We start from the raw sequence: 19,876 nt of genomic DNA, 5'->3' as shown, positions 1-19,876 counted from the left end.
CCTTTTGTAACTACCAATAGAACACTAGCACTGATTTATTTTTGAAAATTTTTACCGGGGGATTTACATTACCGGTATTAACTGAATGTTCATTTCTGTCTGAGAAATGAAGGTATGTCAGCTGTTGAACTAATACAAGGAAAAAAATAGGTGCTTCTTACAAATTTTACCTTTGATTCTGACCCTACCTGGTTACTAGCAGATCTCTGTAACATAAATATCCCCACCAGTCTCTTTCCATGTTCTGTAATCAGTCTTTTTTTTTTTTCCTTAGGCATGTATCAGAAGTAAAAACATCAAAATTATCACTGTTCATATTCTACACATAGGAGTTTGATCCTGTGTTTGCTTGGCATGCTTCAGCTCTTGATGTAAAGAGAAGGAAACAGAAACTCTGCTGGGATAATACAAATGTTTGGATTAAGAATAAACCATTCCTTAAAGTAAAGCAGAAGTAACTTTTGAGGGTGGGGAAGAGTGTGATTAGGAATTATTTTTTAAAAAATAAATCTTGAGCTGTTATTAAATTTGGCAAAAATCTTAGTCTTCAAAGATTTGTGGAACTGCCATTTATAACTCTGAATGTCTTTCCAAACAGTACCTTCTTACATCAGTTACCAACAAGTATTTTTGTCTAACAGGAGATATTAAAGATGCTGCCTGGAGTTTTTGAAAAGTGATAAAAACAGTTCTAAGAAAAGGCATGACCTGCATCCCTCAAAGCAGTGTTTAACTGCCTACATTACTTGACATCTAAAGAACAAAGGTTTCCAAAAGAGAGACTGATAAGGTACAAATACCTGCATGTAGGCTACATCTTCTGAAAGTGTGCCAGAATTTGTCTGGCAGAAGGCGGAAGACAGACAATATAGATTACTGTATTTTTCATCAAGTGGTTAGTACCATCTGTATGTATTTTATGTGTGCCTTTTGAGAGGCAAGTAGTCTAACTGAGTTCCCCCTAGGCTTTGTTCTCTGCCTCTACACCTACCACTTGGCATAAGATGTAGCCAGTAGAAGAAAACTAAGGTTCTTGGGACCTTTTTCTTGCCTTAGTTGCAACAGCTGCAAACCAGATGTAGGCTGATGTGAGTTCTGCCAAGAATCTCTTCCAAGTCTCCCACCCATTTTCCACCGAAGAAAAGCTAGTCAGGTGATATGAACAGAGTCCTGAAGGTCAGAAAGAGATGGGAGTTCCCAATCTTGGCTTTATAGAGACTGTTAAAAAAACAACAACCTATTAGTAAACCTAGATTCTTTCTCCTTGGAAATTAAAACAACCCCAAATTTTAAAACTAAAATTCCAAGCAGTACAAGATCAATAGGACATAAAAGGCAACTGTCCATGAACCACAGCAACACTGCAGCAAACAGGTCAGATGACAGCAAGAGACTCATAATCACTTAACTAGTGTCCATTTAAGTCTCTTTTTAGATATATTTTCAATATCTCAAATGCATTAAGCAAAATACCATTGTCTTGCTGGCCATATTTTTGTTGAAACAGATTTCCTGGGATTCCAGTTGCTCTGTTGCATTTACCTCAGTATTGAGAGGGAGTAAACTCTGTACCTGTCCCACTGCTCTCAGCAGTGTTTGAATATACCATGTGATTTTTAGTGTATTTCAACTATTACAAATCCAATCAATGATATTCTCAAAAACAAATAAAACCCTGCAACTTTTCCACTGTGTCAGTCTGCTGGTGGAATCTTACTGCTGACAAAACTATGGCTGTCAGGCATTTAGAATCCAGCATTGAATTAAAGGTAGTATCCAGCAATGGAAGAAATGTTTAAATAACCAATAGTCCAAGAATGCTTATATTTGCACAGGTTCAGTGTGGGCTAACCTTGATAGCAGTTTTGAATCCTGTCTGTTGTCAAAGATGATGGACATATGTTACCTGTGCAGTTATATTTCCCTTTCCTTATCCCAGTATTCCTCCTCTTCCCTTTTCAGTATCCCAGGAACCATTGTCTCTGAATATTATGAAAAACCATTTGCTGCTGTACAGCAAAACCATTTTCCTCATGGAACCATCTGCTTGCAAAAATTGCTCATGTTACCAGTCTCAGTCACTTACAGAGATCAGTATCTTCCTGGGAGACATTTGGATCAGTATTCCTTAATTTTTTTCCTTCAAATATTCACAATAGAAGTAGCTACCAAGGTTTTATAGCCTTGACCCCTCTTTCTGTTGTGTATCCAGACTAATGTCTTCATTTCTAGTATTTAATTTTTGCTATGGTTATCAGTGTCATATGTAGGTACATTACTTTTATTTAAGGACACAACCTCCAGTCTGAAAAGCAGTGAGCCATGGATCTTTCTTACAGCAAGTACTGACATGGGAAGACTTCTTGGCTCATGGCCTCACACAGGCACAGGGTGACCAGGACAGTTATAAGAGGACTTTAGAAATTACTTGCATAAAATTAATTTCTGTGTCATGCAGCACATAATGACTATGCACACCCATCTGCTTTCAAACCTGCATGAAACATATCTGGCAGTATAAGAATGGTAATCCAAAATGGCAAGAATAATGATTTAGGTATCTCTCTTCAGTGATTCAATGGAATGGGGATATACAGGTTTAAGTATTTAAATTCAGGTGATCTACTAGTATTTGGACCTTATAATGGGATAGCAGACAGAGAAATTTAAAGGAAAAAAACCAATGCGCATGTTCCTGAAACAGAAAAACGTGGAGAGAAGTTACAGTGACTCTAGTTTGCCTACTAGTATAAAAGAAGAAATGTGAATTTCTAGGTGTAAAGTAGTTTTGAAATATCAAGTTTTCTATGTTGAGTTTGGAAATAGACCTTGGCCCCACACTATTGTCAATGGGCCTGCCATCTAATGTGGTCCTACCCTAGGAAATCCCTACTCCACTTGTGGCTGAACAACTCCCAGATACACATAACAACTTTGGTACATGCCCTCAGTCAGACAGCCAGCACTACACTTCACACTTGAAGCAAAGTTCTGTGTGTCATGTCAGCAAAAGCAGAGGTTTGGTGATATGCAGCCATTAGCTTTAAAATATTTAAATTTATTGACTATACCGTTGAGTCAAGAATTAACAGCTCTCATAAAAAAAACCCCAAAAAACCCCAAAGTTCCCTTCCAAGTAACAGAGTGACTGACAAAAAGTGAAAACATTCTTATACCTTTATAGAAAGTAGATTTGAAACCAGACTCACTGGCCAGTTGGACAGGCTCAGGCATGCTGATGATTCATCTGACACAGAGTCCCAGGGAGTGATTTTTTTGCGAGCCAGTTCATTTGGATGTTGATGCACGTTTCTATTTAAATCAGCAGCTGAAGTGTGAATTAATCTGTGACATTTTTAAGATGGTTCGTGAGGCCAGAATTTGACTAATGATACTTGTAATGATCTCCTGCTAATTTTGGATTTATAGGCGGCGTATCATACCCAAACATACAAATGTCTGGTCTTTTTTTCTTCTTCTTTCCTTGTTTTTTCTTTCCACTCTTTTTTTTTTTTTTTTTTTTTCCTAATGGTCTGAACATTTATTTATTTAACGTGACTTCACTGACAGCAATAGAATGGCTGTCACTGAGTTACTGAGTTCAGTAGTTTGGGTCAGGACCAAATATACCTGTTTCTGAGAGTAAAAGGAATTATGACAGTGATAATGAAACTTTCAGCAAAGCTCCTCTGATTTTGACCAAAGTATTCCTTAAGTAATGAGCTTTGGAGGCAGTAATTTTCCTATACTGATACAGCTGTGCCAAAAAAGTTCCTACCTGCACCATAGCATGAGTAGAAAATCCCATGGGACATGGGATAGGACCAACTTCCTTTTGACGTGTGTTCAGCTTCCTGTGCTTTGTCTGTTAGCTTTCCCTGTAAGTGTAACTGCACTAAACCTTAAAGCGTCTGCTGCAAAACAGCTTTGGCTTAAGGTATTAGTGAAATGATAGGGGAGAAAGATTCTTGTATTACTCATTATACAGTAATCAAATGATACATATCCTGTACTGGTTGGATGCACTGAGAGTTGTCAACAGTGGGAAGGAACTGAAGCTTTGGAGAAATTCTTCAGAGAATTGTTAGAAAATGAAACACTGAAAGGTTTTAAGCTAGAGTTTGATGTGTGTCAATGTAAGCAGCAGCTCAAGTCTGCCAGAATTATTTCTGTTTTCCTGATTTACAATGAAGAATCCATAGGAATGAAAACAAGGGTGTGTTTCAGAGAGAAAAAGTTTGAAAAATGTAACTTTAGCTTTTTGTTGTCTTTGGGCTTGTTTTCTATTTAGCTATACACTTGTTGTTAGATCCATTTTTGCCTTTTTTTTTCTTTTTCAGATTCCCAAGAAGGAAACTACAAGACAGAGGTCAACAGTAAACCCAGGAAGGAAAGGACAGCTTTCACCAAGGAGCAAATCAGAGAGCTAGAAGCAGAATTTGCTCATCATAACTATTTGACCAGGCTGAGACGATATGAGATAGCAGTAAATCTGGATCTCACTGAAAGACAGGTACTGATGAAAAATAATGGACTTTAAATGCCTGCCCAATATGTACCAGTGATTAGTAGCTCCTCACAGAAAAGCTCCTGTTTATAATGCTAATATTTATGTTGATACATCGGATTGAATGTTTTTAGCAAAATTATATACATTTATTATTTCTCTGCTATGAAAGCAATTTATACTTTTATATGTACCACTTGCAGATTAATTTCACGTCTTAGGCAGAGATGGAAGATAAAAGCATGAGTAATAGATCTGTTAGATGGGTGCATGTCGTTTCTAATCTGTCCACACTGATGTCATTGAAGAGGGGGTAGGTCCCAAACACTGTATGCAAAAGTAGTTGGTTTGCCTGCATGCAACAAATACAAGCATCTTGATTCAGTCTATTAAGTATATGCAGTGGCCATTAATGCAGAGTTTCTGAACATCCTGTTTCCAGATGGCAGCAAAAATGGGAACGCCAGCAAAACTGGGATACAGGCATTTTAAACCCCTTTATCTTACCCTGCTCTGGGAAAGCAGAGGAGATGATGGAATTTCTTATCACTGTTATTGGTTTCCTGCTCACCAAACCCTGGTCCAGGAAACACTTCTGCATGTGCTTAAGTTTCATCATGCATGTTGTCACATTGATTTCTAATGGAAATATCCATGTTACACATGTATTAAAGTGTTTCAGGATCTCATCTCTATACACTAAATAGGTAGTGAAGTCACATTTCAAATAATGATTACATGAATGTACACATTTTGAAAATGTGTTTTAGTAAAGACATTTAGAATACCAGCCTCAAGTACACAAAATCTGATTAAATATTTCCTACAGTTTTAATATTAAAATAGAAAGCTTTTTTCCCACTGATAGACGGTCATTCTTTTTTCAGGAATCAAAATGAGATTGAAGGATTGCTTTAGGTGCAATCAGTAAGATGATGATATAGTCAAAAGTAGGTATCAAAATAGCATAATGATTTGTGAAGTCTACATATAAGATTTGCAATTTTCTTGAGTTTCATTAACACCTGCCATAGGTACATATATCAAATCCAGCAAAAATCCAGCCTTTTCTAAAAGAAACGGAACACATTTTTTACTCACAAAAGCAAATGCAACAGCTTTTTGCTTTGAAAACTTCTAGAGAATGGCTGTGCCTTCAAGCTTTTCAAGAAAACACAGCAATTTCTTGTTTGATTTGACCACAGTGCCAGGTTTCACTGGGGTAATTTTCAGTTACTTAAGAATGGTAGTTACATTTGTGAAGCACATTATTTTGTATCAAACAATGGGTAGAATTTTGCCTTTTTTCATTTCCACTGTCTGTGCTATTTAGACTCACACCTGATTTTGACAGATGAGGGGAGAAGGAATGAATTCTTGTCTTGGTGACAGAAGTAGAGTCGGCATGAAACTGAACAATGATAAATAAATTAAAAAAAAAAATCTGATGGCCAATTTGACAGTAATCAGTCAGCTGGGTATATCCCTACATTTAATAATGCTGAATTTAGCCTGGAATTTAAGTGTTGACCCTAATAAATTCTATATTCTTTTCTTTAAAGATAATTTTGATTAGTACAACTAAATCAAGAGACAGTTCACTATCCTGAAGGGAATAGTTAATCTAAAAGCATTTAGCATACTGAAAAGGGACAGATAAATATTGAATATTATTTCTGGAGGAGAAAACAGAGTCCAGCTACATAAGTACAGACAATTTATTTAAGTCATGACAGTACTTTCTGTTCTCCAGCTGTCACAAAGCATCAGTTTTAAGCATTCTGCGGATTATCGTGATAATTTCCATAGCATTGTCATTAGTCTATTTAATTGTGTAATCTAATCCTTCTCTGCTTCCCCAGATTATCAGAGAGGGACAACTGAACTCCTAGAGATAACTCCCTTCCTTCCTTCCTTCCTTCCTTCCTTCCTTCCTTCCTTCCTTCCTTCCTTCCTTCCTTCCTTCCTTCCTTCCTTCCTTCCTTCCTTCCTTCCTTCCTTCCTTCCTTCCTTCCTTCCTTCCTTCCTTCCTTCCTTCCTGCCTTCCTGCCTTCCTGCCTTCCTGCCTTCCTGCCTTCCTGCCTTCCTGCCTTCCTGCCTTCCTGCCTGCCTTCCTGCCTGCCTTCCTGCCTGCCTTCCTGCCTGCCTTCCTGCCTTCCTGCCTGCCTTCCTGCCTTCCTGCCTGCCTTCCTGCCTGCCTTCCTGCCTTCCTGCCTTCCTCTTTAACACTACCTTAGAAAAGGAAAGCAATAAGATTTTTAGTTTGATAGAATCCAGTTCTGTATCTTCCCACAGTAAAATGGTCTGAGAAAAGGAGAGGAAGAAACAAAAAAAAAATGCATTAAAACTGTATTTTTAATCAAAAAGTGAACACTTGAGGGGAAATTCTGGACATATTTCTCAGTTTCTGAATCATACTAAGCTAAGTAATATTGTAAAGTAAAAATGTCTCTTTTAAACCAAATTTATTGCTTTGATAGAAAAATGGTGTAAATAGCATAGATCTGGGTATGGGTTTCCATGGTATATGGCAGACTTCAGAAGCTGAATGCCATAAATCAAAAGATGGCTCTTCTTGCATACTTGTTTTAGATCAGTATTCCTTCAGTGACTTAAAAATGTACTTCAGGGTGAGCATGGTGTGACATTAATACTTCTTTTCTCTCCAGTTAAGAGAGGGAACTCTCTTCAGGACCTGTCTTTACATCATTACCAAAATGATTCATTACCCTTGAGTGAGATAACAGCACTTATTTTCATTCTTACTAGCATTATTACTTTTTTTAAAACTAGCTGTGCCTACAGAGGAGACCATATTTGATACCTACCTTAAACAGGTGCAAAAAAAAATATCTAAAGTATATTGATGGAATTATCTGCCATGCCCCCCCTTTCTTATGAGGTAGCATTTTTAGAAAATTGCTGTTTGCAGAACCATTTTTCTTTAGTATTTTTCCCCAAAGCTGCATTGCAGAAAATGCAATAGCTGATAGTTCCTTTGTTTAAAATAAGTGAACACACAGGTGATAGCCTTGATCTCATCACATGCTGTAGACCTCTTGGTGTTGGGAGATTTCTTGGTCTCTCATTGAATTTGCATACAGAGAATTGAAACTTCCTTGAGATAGTACAATGGCAAAATAGTAGCATTGACTATTGGGTGAAATAATGCATCTGCTTGGAAAATAGGTTTGAGAGCAGACCTAACCTGTGATGGAATTATTTGTTTAGCATTATTTTTTCACTAGGATTTTTAAAAAAAGACAAGCATAATATTCAGCTAAAGAAGAACAACAAAATAATCTGGGGAAAGTATTGTTGGGTCCTCTTAAAGCTACAACTTTCAGTTATTCCCCAAGATGTGAGATAAATCATGTAGCCTATTATCTTGAAAAATCTCTATCTTCCTCTTGACTATAGTGATAATTTCTACCATACGCCACAGATTAAAAGAGGCACTGACCAACTAACACTTCATAATTACCTTTCTGGCATTTAAACAAGCTGTAGAAAAAAACATATGTCTAACCATATTTAAAAAGCTATATAAGGGTATTAAAGTTTTCTGCAGTCATCAAAGTAAGGGGTATTAAAGTTTTCTGCAGTCATCAAAGTAAGGCTTCATTTGACTTTTGAAATAACTTACAAGATCAATTCAAACATAAATGACTCATGGAAGGCCATTTTACAAAAAAAATAATAATGAAAAAAAAACCCTAACAACATATGGCTCAGGAGAAGGAAGTAATCCTATCACTCCCTAAAAAGGAAACCTGAGTTACAAGACAGGAGGATGACATTAAATAAGTGCCTCAATTGCCTAGATATTAAGAGTGCACTATGAGAGCATTATAAGCACATCTGGTGGTAGGATGGCTCTATTATGGTATTGTAAGAACTCCAGAAATATAGGTACATATAATTCTTGCTCCCTCTCCTATAGAGTGCACTCACAATCCAGATCAGGCAGCAGCTAATAATTTTCAGCTGGCTGGCCTCTATTATATTTTGAAGAGCTAGTTAGACTAAAAACTATCTAAGCTCCCTAGATATTTGTAACCTTGACAAATGCATTCTTGGCTTTTTTGTACCCCCAGATAAACTTGGAGAAGGTTCCATGCAGACTTTTTAATATCTCACCGTGGGATGAGGGGAGGAAGCAGCTGCACTGGGGTATCAGAGGAGTGGCAAAATGGACATTTTTATGGAGTTGATCCTGCCAAATATAGAAAGAGTAGGAGATCTTTCCATCTCGCAAGATCTTTTTGCATGGAGCTAATCAAAAGAGTAATGTTGCAGTTCTTCAGGCTAGCTAAGGTTACCGGAATAAACAGTCCAAATATGTAATGCTTCAGTTTGCCAACATAAACGGAAAATCCCACCTAGTCAGATTAAATTCTGCTGATGGCAACGAGAGGTTTATTTCTTCTCAAATTTAATTTCCAATATCTGCCTAGAAGCTACCAATCATTTATAAAAGGCCTAAAGCCATTGATTTTGCATAGGCAAAGGACAAAATTTTGTCCAAGTGAAGAATGCTTTTGTATCAACTGTTTGACTTCCATGCATGTGGTACCAACATGGAATGAGTCACAAAGAAAGAAGTTTTGTGATGCCTTTTTCCTGCCAGAAATGGAAACAAGCAGCCCTATTATTTAAATTATACTTTGGTGTAGTACCATAACCCACACTGTAGCACTGCATTGTTAAGACCATGCAAATACTACATGAAGTTCACCATTAGAAAATTTTTCTCCAGACCTGGTTACCTCAAAATTTCATCACAAGTGACTTGATTAAAATACTTCTCAGCATTACAAAGGTAAAGGGAGGCTAATCAGTGCATTTTTTTAGACTTCACTGGTAAGGTAAGAGTGGCTTCACTTGGTCACCCAGGCAAGAAAACAGGGGGATCAATATTCCTCCATCCTATTCCATTCCTGCATAGCCTCTGGAAGTGTAAATATCTCTTCATGCATTAAATGGCATAACTAATTTTCTACTTTAGGAAATGAGTTTTCTGAGGTTAGGTGGTGAATATTTTCAAACAGAAATCAATCAAAACCAAACTGTATTGAAAGGACAGGCTTGACCATATCTGTCTGTCATGCTGTGACATCTTTGAAAGGCAGCTGCTCATTCCACACTTCTATGTGTTAAGCACACTCTATCCACACTATAATAATGAGTCTGTGTGGCTTGAAATCCTTTAGATTTTTTGTTTATTTAAAGTAACACTCTTAATAAAATAAAACTTTGCTATTTGTCTTGAGAAATAGAAATACCAGCAGTAAGAGTTACTGTGCTACCTCTGCTCTTTCTCAGGAAAGAATGTACCTAGAAAACTTAGTTATAATTTTGATTTGTATGATAATTCTTTTTAAAAAATCACATGGGAAAAATTCAATCAGCATATTTAATTTGCAGTATTGATTGAATTCAAACAAGCAATTCATATTCAAAGATCCAAGAACTTTAAGCTGTTAGTTGTGAATGGACCCTACACCTGCAGGGGAAACCCGTGAGATTCTGGGAGGGGAGAAACCTCTGCCTGTGCCAAGAAGCATATATGATATAGACAGCAATATTAGCAGCTCATACAGCTGCTTTTAAAAAGTTTGTGAGGCACTGCCATTACCTACCCCTGGTCTTTCTTAGACTCAAGTTGAGAAAGATGTGGCTTCTTCTGCCACCTCTTTAGGGAGAGGGGAGCTTATAAATCTGTAATTTGTACTCACTTTAAGAAATAGAAGAAATCTGTGGAGAACAAATTATTTTGGAGAGATAAAAATGAACATGCGGAATAAAGGAGATTTTTTTTTTATGCAGGCCATTGAGAAATACTGATCTGTGCAAAATGGGTGCAAAGTGATGAACATTACAATTTTTTTATCATGAAATAAAATACTCTACATGTGAGTAATTCATGGAGATAAATGTCTACACAAAGTAGAGGAAAGTTTAGCTAAAGGCCATCTTCCCCACAGATTAGTTTGCCACCATTTGTTTATTTTGTAGATTTGGAATCACACGATCATAGAATCATGGAATTGTTTGGGTTAGAGTACCTTAAAGATCATCTAGTTCCAACTGCCCATGGGCAAGGAACATTTCACTAGACCAAGTTGCTCAGATCCTCATCCATTCCAGTCTTGAACACTTGCAGGGATGGAGAGTTTACAACCTCTCTGGGCAACCTCAGCCTCACAGTAGAGAATTTCTTCCTAATATCTAATCTAAACCTACCCCTCTTTCATCTTAAAACCATTCCCCCTTGTCCTATCACTATATGCCCTTATCAAAGTCCCTCTCCATCCTTGTAAGCCCCCTTTAGGTACTCTACATATGTAAAGGAATGGATGAAAATAGACTCTAAAAATTATAGGTAGAACAGGCCTCTAAAAATAATAGGTAGGAGAATAAGGTAGAGGGAGTTTTAGCAGCAGCCCCACAGACTGCCTTCCTTTGCCTTTAACCAAAAAAAGGAAAGACTAATTAAAAAAAAAATACATCCTTAGATTATGTAAAAGAAGTCACTAGGAGAAAGATACCTGAAATAGTGTTCGTCTTTCTGCTTAAGATATGTTAACTGTGAAATCAACGTTCAGAGGTTTTGATTCAGGAGGATTAGCTGCTTGATCATGAAATAAATTTTGAAGACCTTTGGTGGAGAAGGCAACTGTTCTTTGGATGGAGCACAGGGAGGCAAACTGAGTGCTCGAAAAGATTTCTGAAACTGGAATGAAATACTGCTGCTACTGCTGTCCTCTGAAATATAATGTCTATTCCATCCCTGTTTAAATGTGGGAGGTAAAAAGGAGAATGTATCACCTAAGCAGTACCAAAATCTCAACTGACTTTTATGTAACGATAAACCAGAACTCACTCCTACACCTTCCTGGGTGCCAAAAGCTCCAGCTGTCCTTTGTGCACCTGCCAAATCCTCCCCTTTTTCTCAACAGCTGCTGCAAAGTACTTGCACACATTCAGTGCAAAGTTCTGTAATGTAACATGAAGCAGATAATTTTAAATAAGTGAGTAGGTGACTTAAATAATTTTAATCACAGGGTTCTGGTACCACTCCTTAATTTCCAAAGATAAGTCAATTTTCTTCAAGTGATGGATTTTGGAAATATTTTATAATAACTAAGAAGACATTCAATACAAAGATTTATTTAAATTAGTTTTAATCTCTAAAATATATTTGAGATTTTTATAAGAATTTCTTTGGAATAGAAAATGGAATTTCTTCAAGTCATATTCTATGAGCACTTACATTTATTCATAGGTTGTACACTTCTATTTACTTCTATAAGTTTCTGAATAAACTATCATGAAAATATTATTTGTATGCATGCAAAAAAAGGCAAGCTTCAGCTGTATAACAGCAGGAATTTCTGTAAATTTCAGGAGTTTGACTTTCCTTAAAACTTGGCAGCATAAATGTACTTTCTAAAAATAACAGGGATGTTTTCAAGGCCAAAGAAAGTTTAGAAGTAAACATAATTTTTTTTTCTAATTTTTTAAAACTCGGGGTTATTTTTTGTTATTCATATGTTTGTCTGTATCAGAGGAAAGTAAATTGAAAGATTTAAAAATCATAAAAGCAAAAGAAAATGGACAGCCGCTGACTGAGGCAGAATGCTTTAAAGACTTGATGCTTTTTGCTTTTATGCTATTCTGCTTGATGCAGAATGCTTTAAAGACTTGGTCTTCATGACAGATAATTTAGGTACATTAAAACATGGAATTTAGGATACTGACTGTAATGACTCTTGCTTAGAAATATGGATCCCTTAAAGCAAAAGAATAATTACAACTGGCACAGCACTCTTTTTAATTTTTAAGGCTCTTTAGATATCAGGCCTCAAATTTTAATCTTGTTTGGGATTCATGCCACTAAAACCTGGAATAGAAAACTGGATTTTAGGAAAGAATTTTTAATTTCCAGAAAATAGCTTTTATGAAGAGAAAGTATTTTTTCCTAAAATAAGAAAGGGAGCCAATAGTAGAACTGCAATAGTTTGAATTCAGTCATTACTTTTTCATTCAATTATTCTTAAAGTTAACATGACTGAAAGGTTCTGCTGAGGAAGGAGCACTAAATCAGAAGTTTAGGAAATATTTACATTTTAAATCAAAATGAGTTGTTGATGTCCACATAAGGAAGTTATATTAAAGATACACATCCAACACAGCCCATCGTGTGGCCCTTAAGACTACTAAGGACCTATATATCATAAGTATGCAATAATTATTTTGGCAATGTAGACACTAACAATGTCAACCTCATTGTTTTGACTTCCCTCCTATGATTCCTACAGAGCAGACCTTAAAACAAATTGGTCACAGCAAAAACATTTATCTTGTAGATCAGGAGATACACGATGAGAAATAATTTAGTCATATCTAAAGTAACAGTCTAATCATCAGATGTGGAGATGCAGATGCTAAACAACTTGTTGACTAAGGGAAAAGAAACAGGGCTTTCGTGCCAGTAAGCAGATGTGCTCAATAGACCAGCTCATAAGTGCTGATTTAGAAACAGCTGTTAATGCTACCATCATCTTTAATATAGCTCATTTCCCGCCACTTGCTTTGTTTTCTGTGCATACACATGCTTACTCTATACAGTCAAGTTGTGCTAGTCAAAGGGTGGAGATGAGGGAGTGCATTTCAATAAACAGTAGGCAATCAGGACTTGATTCTGGGAGGTAGGTGGTGAGCACGGTCAGACTCTGCTGGAGCTAACTTAGCCTTAAAAGCTTTGTAAATCTTACTAAGTTTGTCACAGTAGATCTTTAAACTTCTTTAAAGGATACAATTTTTTGCAAATGTTGTAAATGTCACTACTAGTTCTTTCACTGGGGGAAATTTCAAACATTTTTCAAGTTCACTTCAGTAAAGATTTTTTCTCTTTATTTTTATTTAAATTTTTATTTATTTCTCTTTCAGTCAGTCACTGTCACTCTTGATCTATTCTATTCTATTCTATTCTATTCTATTCTATTCTATTCTATTCTATTCTATTCTTATTTCTTTTATTTTCTATCTTCTTTCTTTGTCCTCTCTCCTTCATGTTTCTCAGGGTGATTTGTTTTGATTCATGTTTTTTGCAAGACCTGAAACATTTAAATTAGTTGTGTGTTTAAAAAGCATGTTTTTCCATGAACCAAGATAAACTGATGCTCTGAATTGCTTCACACAAAGTTTGCTTCACTTCCTTTCCATTACTAAAATATCGATAGATCACATATCAGTAACAATTATACCCTCTATAACTGACCTTTAGTTCCAAAGGAAGTTCAGAATTCCAATATCTAAATTTGATCTCTAGAGGAAATAACAAGTGAAGTACCTGTCTCATATTATTAGCACATGAGCATTAAAGTCTTCATTTAGAGTCTACTGAGCTGTATGAAAGAACTCACATTGACATTAGTGTACTTTGGATCAGATCAAAAGTGGACTTCAATACTTCATAATGGAGGGCATAAAGAAATATATAGTAAAAAATATTTTGTATATGTATAATGCATTCCCTTATATAAGAACCCTGCTGTACATTAACGCAGCAAACGGCATCAAAATAAATTTACAATATTTTCAATTATAAACTTGACTATAAATGATTTCTAGCTTTTGAGAATAATCTTTGAAATACCAATAAGGCAATTGCTTATTTATATTCTGTAAGTAAATTAGATGCAGTTTATTTAAAGTAATGAACAAAAAAGCCTTTTTTCCCCTTTTTAACATTGTTACCATTTTCTCTTTATGGGAAGGCTATATGTTTGTCAGCAGTATATTTCCTCCTACGATATTGTCAGGGTTACTTTCATCCTTCTACACTCAAGAAAGTGCATGCAAAGGTAGCTGGAGTAATTTCAGCCCAGCTTCCCCCAACTGCAATGTTTCCCATACAATGGGTCGCATGCAGACATAGTGCTGTATGCTGGATCCTTGGAGGAATATGCAAATGTATCTTGTACTCATTCTTGAAAAGGGAAGTCATCATCTCTTAACTGATTTATATCAACTAATATGCAGATGCTGACCTCTACTAATCCCTGGTGGAGGCACTTTAAGGCATGATCTTATGAACTGATCTGAAGGCTGGTGATCTGAGTGAAGAAGTACTCCCCAGCCTGTATTCAGTTACTCATTACCTGGAAGCTGGGGTCAATCTTTTGGGTTTAATGCTCAAGGAGACAGACTCCACTTAACTCTGCTGTTGTCAAGTGGCCTGAATTATAACAAGCAGAACCAAAATGTATTGTCATAAAAAATGAAAACCTGGATAAATTATTAAATGACAGTAGACAACAGTCAAAAAATGTAATCTTAGTAGATGTGAGAATTAGTTTTGTCTTTGAGAGAACAGAAAGAACAGAAATGAGCACCTGTAATAGAAGCCACGCAGTAATCATCCTGTTCATTCCTGTCCCATCCAGGACAGTGTCTGACTGCTCTCAGGAGTATTAGTTTCAGTTTCTCATCCACAAATGAACTGACCACATCCAGAAGGCCTGGATGTCTCCTGTTCCCGTAGCTCTCCTTTCAAGTTAAAGTAGGTTGCACCCAGGCTGTGCACTGAAACTTTTACTTCAAATGCATCATTGTCATTTTTCTTGAAACCATGTTTTCTATACATTATTGCTCTGTTCTAGGCTTTGAATCATGTGAATTATTCTGTGAATGTTCAAGGACATAAAAATATACAGAGAATTGCTTGGACCTTTTAACAATTACTCCAATCCTATAATTTCTTCTTACCAAAGAAAATTATCTTGGCCCTTATTTCATAAGAAGTTTGATAATATCCTGTGATAATGGGTCCAATCCAAAGTGTATTATTTTTGATGTTCAGATAATGATTGCAGTTGCATCTACTGCACTATCTGGCACAAGTAAAGCAGTGTCTTTTGCAAGGGAAACTTCACTGTTAAAACCGCAAAAATTAAACAAAATAACATTATCACTTCTCCCAGAAAGCAGCCAATGCTGTACCCTTTTGAAGATGTTGTTTCCACGGACACTTCTGGTACCAGTCCTGAGTATGGTAATTTCCAATACCACAGCAGCCAGTAATAAATACCTTCCCTTTTACACATTTTTCACTTTGCAAGCTAGACTTTTTTGGCTCTGATGAGTTGACTAGAGGAAAAGATGTGCCCTGCTTTAAGGTTCTTAACTAACCTGGAATCATTTTTCTCTGTTCCCAAGTGATTTGCTTTAACAGCTCACTTTGGCATTAACAGGAATATAGAGTATTAAAAAAATAAATAACTTCTCTTACTTCCTATATACATATACAAAGATAGTGATGCTATCTATCAGTCAGTTGTAGTAAAATTTTAATGTAAAATTCAAAGTGATAGTAAAGGTTAAAAACTGTGAGGTTTCCTGGATGTGTAAGACAGATTCAGCAAAACAGCATTTTTGTGGCTCTATTACTCATGTTGTACAATATGTCCTGCTGTGCCTAGTGCTTGCTGATTCTTTTAAAACTCTGAAACACATTCTGCTAAGCACAGCAGAGGATATACCGGCATTTCTTGCTCTTTTTCCAAGTTAAATGTTGCAGGCATTGTTTATTTTTCTATGGAACCTTCTTCATCTGAAGAGCTGCACACACACACACACACACACACACACACACACACACACACGAGATTTTTCAGCAACATTAACTCTAAATGAATCAAACCTAACCATATTCTATTCATACTGTTCCCAGTGACAGTACTTTAAGCTGATCTGAAATCAGCCTTTAATCTGGTCTAATATATTTGACAGCTGCTATGCACATCTTTTTTTTTTTTTTTTCCCTTTACTTTTCTTTTGGCTATTGAAAAATATTGTGGTTTGCAGTGCAAATAATTTAGGTTTACTTTTCCCTCATATATTTCCATACAGAGATGGGGAGGAGAGGAAATGAGTTTCAGCTGGAGCAAAATCTTGGGGTTTAATGTGACTTAAACACAGATACATTTTTAATCTTCCACGTTATGAGTTTTTTTCATTCTTATCTGAAATTATTTGCTAATTTTGACTTAAATTTATAAATGCCTTGTCTTCTGACTTTGGGGGTATTAATTTGTCTAAAAAATTTGATCAGGGTCTATGGTTAAATGTAGCAGAATAAAGGATCAGTTGACTAGAATAATTTGAATACCTTTGTGAAATAGAAAGGGAAGTCTTAAGCTCTTATAGTAAGAAATGGTCTTTTAAATACTTCAGCAAGTTAAAAAAAAGGCACCTTTAAAGTGCTGCACCTGAAACTCATCACCAGGTTACAGAAACAAAGAAGAAAGCAATGCCAACTTTTCAGGCAAGTTGCTTTGCAGAGTAACTACCCTCTGATGAAGGGTTCTGTTACTCAAAATGTATGTTCTTTTGCACAGTCCCTTGATGGGAGATATTTTTCTTTTGTTTCTCTCCCTGACAAATGGCATTAACATGTTTTTCAAGAGTATGTTATCTTTTCAATGTTTTCTAAAAGGCTCGGAGATGTTCCTACAGAACTGTCTGCAACAGATAGGCCAGCTGTCTTAAGAGTAACCCCTTTTCCTCCCTTGCAGTCATTATCCCCAGTGTTCACATTCTATCCAAAACTGAATTGTCTGATCTTCAGGGAAAGCTTGCTAAGCTCTTTAGTATCCAGACAGAAAGGCACATTAGGAAAATACAATCCCCAAGTGCTGTGCTACAGGTAGAAAGTTCATTTTTACCTTCAGTGACCCCGTCTTTATTTTCTTGTTTTGTCTTTCTTCTGTCAAGGTAAAAGTTTGGTTTCAGAACAGACGGATGAAATGGAAGCGTGTAAAAGGGGGCCAGCAAGGGGCAGCAGCCCGGGAGAAGGAACTGGTGAATGTGAAAAAGGGCACGCTGCTCCCCTCCGAGCTCTCCGGCATCGGCGCTGCTGGGCTCCAGCACACGGGGGACTCACTAGCCAACGACGACAGCCACGACAGCGACCACAGCTCTGAGCACGCACACTTATGATACACAGAGAGTGCCCCAGCTCTGTTCTCAGGAAAGATGCTTTGCTGGAAGGCCTTACACAGGCATCGTTTACTTATGCAAGTGACTCTGGCAGTGATCTTTAAAGTTGTTATGGAAAATTCAGGCTTTTTGTGTCTGCTTTTCTTGATTCTTAGATGGTTTACAGTAAGTGCCATGTCTTAAAGGTGCCTCAAGAGTGGAGAAGTGGAAGACAAACTTACTTTGAACATTCCAGATTTGTTTGTCGTTTTTATGACAGCGGGCAGGTATTTTTGCTTAAGCTTGCACTGAAAATTACATTGCTCTCAAAGACGTTATATTCTGAAAACCACAGTGCCACAAAATCACTATCTAGTGGATAAGAAATGTATTTTTACTCTGTATATATTTACCTTACAGCATTTTCCTGTCTTCACTAATTTTTAGCAATGCATTCATATTAGCTGATGGCAATAGTCACTCATGACAATAAATGGCTTTTTGTCTCTGTATCTTTGTTTTGTTTTACCAAAGACATACAATACATGCAGATACTTTTGTTCAAGTAGAGAACAATACAATAGTGTCTGCTAGGACACATCCTTGTATGACAGACAAAACAAACCTTATGTTGCATTTACTATCAACTGCTGCTAATAGGGTATTATTAAATTTACCTAGCTCCTCAATTCTTCCTATCTTATAATTGCAAAAAACTGATTTTTACAATCATAAGGATAGTCCAGTAACCTGCCAAAAATGTCATGATCCACTCATGCTCAGTGGAAACTTTCCAAAGGATTATTTGTCTCTACTTTGTCATAATTGAGTACATTGATAAATGCTGAAACTCTACAGAAATGTTGTTGCTTCATGTTCAGTTTGAAAAAACAGGAGATAAACTGAAAGCTATTATCAACTGCTTATGTTGGTAGGAATCAAAATATGAAGGTAACTCTATATTGTGTCCCATGAGTAAAATCAAAGCATATTTTCTGTTATAAGCTTTTGTGTACATATAGGCAAATACCAAACCCAAAAATTTACTGCAAACTATTGATTGTACTTTGTAAAGAAATATGTTTAATAAATAATCCTTTTTAAATAACTCTGGTCTCTCTACAGTGATTTCATAGGACTCTAAAAGGGATTTCTGCCTAAGCAGCTCTGTCTTCTTTTGTGTCTTTTGGAACTTTGTCTGAGGACAACACAAAGCTGCTTTCAAATTTAGGCTTTTAATCTTGGACAAAGCTTCTACCTTGATCCATTTGGGAAACTCTTTCCTTTAGCGGGAAAAATTTAAATAGCAGCTAATGATGTCTTCAGCCAAAACCAACAAGAGTCTGTTCCACCATCTTTCCAGATTTAGAGCAAATGTAAAGGGTTATTCTGTAGAACGTGTTGAACTGGATGAAAGGGAATGATTATAAGGAAGGGATGCATACTTATATTAATCATGCCTTTGTTCAATAAAGTTGTTTAATAGAAAAACATCAAAGCATCTCCCCAAAAATTCAGAGATTAATTGGACTGGGTAGTGTAATAGAAGGAAGTGGGTGAAAAAAAAGAGGGAGCAAGAAATGTGCACATCCTAGCAGGTACTTGTGAGCATTCACTGAAACTCTGCTAAGTGAAGCAGTAGGGCACCATGAAAATTAAATGCAATCAAGAAATCTGTGTCTACTTTCCAAATTCTTTCCACTGTAAGTTTGATCTTTCTTGCACATTAATTGTTATCTTGACCACTTTAGTTTAAAATATCAGAGCAATGGGTAATTAATTTCTTAAAAGATTTCAGAGCATTTTATTGATTCCAGCACTTAAGGGGCTTTGCATTTTTTTCTCAGTTCTTTCTCAAATCCCTTTGTCATATAAAAGTGCTGAGAACTGGAATGGGATAAGACAAGTAAGCTAACTATTGTGAACACTTATATTTTTAATTTTATGTCTGGGAAAGGTTTTTGGGTTTTGCAGGGATTATCAGAACAGAAAAAACTTAGAGTGATTCATACTAAAGCTTTTTACTCTTGGATATTTTTTCCTCCCCCTTGAATGAAATATAACTACATTTCAAAATGAAAAATTACAATGGAAAGTTGAAAATAAGTATCTTTAATTTTCAAATAACACTTCTTAATCACAGAGATTTACTCAAATATAATGTGACTTGTTTTGCTAGTAAAGGGGAGAGAATGTCTCCCAAGTACTCTTGGCCAAAAATACCTTTCAAGGCAGAATTGTTTATTGCTGTCATTCATGAAAAAATTACAACTGCATCTGAAAACAGATCAACCCAGTTTTAGCTGACACTTTACAAAACAAATGGAAATGTTGTATTTACATTACCTGAAATGCACCAATGTGTTCTTAGCCCAAGGCATT

The 19,876-nt window shown here is 36.3% G+C and overlaps 1 protein-coding gene across 1 annotated transcript in view; it reads left to right on the top strand.

Moving 5' to 3' along the window:
- MEOX2 (mesenchyme homeobox 2) overlaps window positions 1-18,585 on the top strand; it is a 52,844-nt gene extending 34,259 nt beyond the window's left edge. Inside the window, exons 2-3 of the mRNA XM_053980448.1 lie at window positions 4,341-4,513; window positions 17,291-18,585. Coding sequence (XP_053836423.1) covers window positions 4,341-4,513; window positions 17,291-17,515 — 398 coding nt within the window. The 3' untranslated portion in view covers window positions 17,516-18,585. The remainder of the gene's footprint in view (window positions 1-4,340; window positions 4,514-17,290) is intronic.
- Window positions 18,586-19,876: the final 1,291 nt, after the last annotated feature.

Source organism: Vidua macroura, chromosome 1 (assembly GCF_024509145.1).
Source record: "Vidua macroura isolate BioBank_ID:100142 chromosome 1, ASM2450914v1, whole genome shotgun sequence".
In the NCBI taxonomy this organism is placed as follows: Eukaryota; Metazoa; Chordata; class Aves; order Passeriformes; family Viduidae; genus Vidua; species Vidua macroura.
The sequence above is the reverse complement of the archived record's forward strand: the minus strand, read 5'-3'. Positions and strand labels throughout refer to the sequence as shown.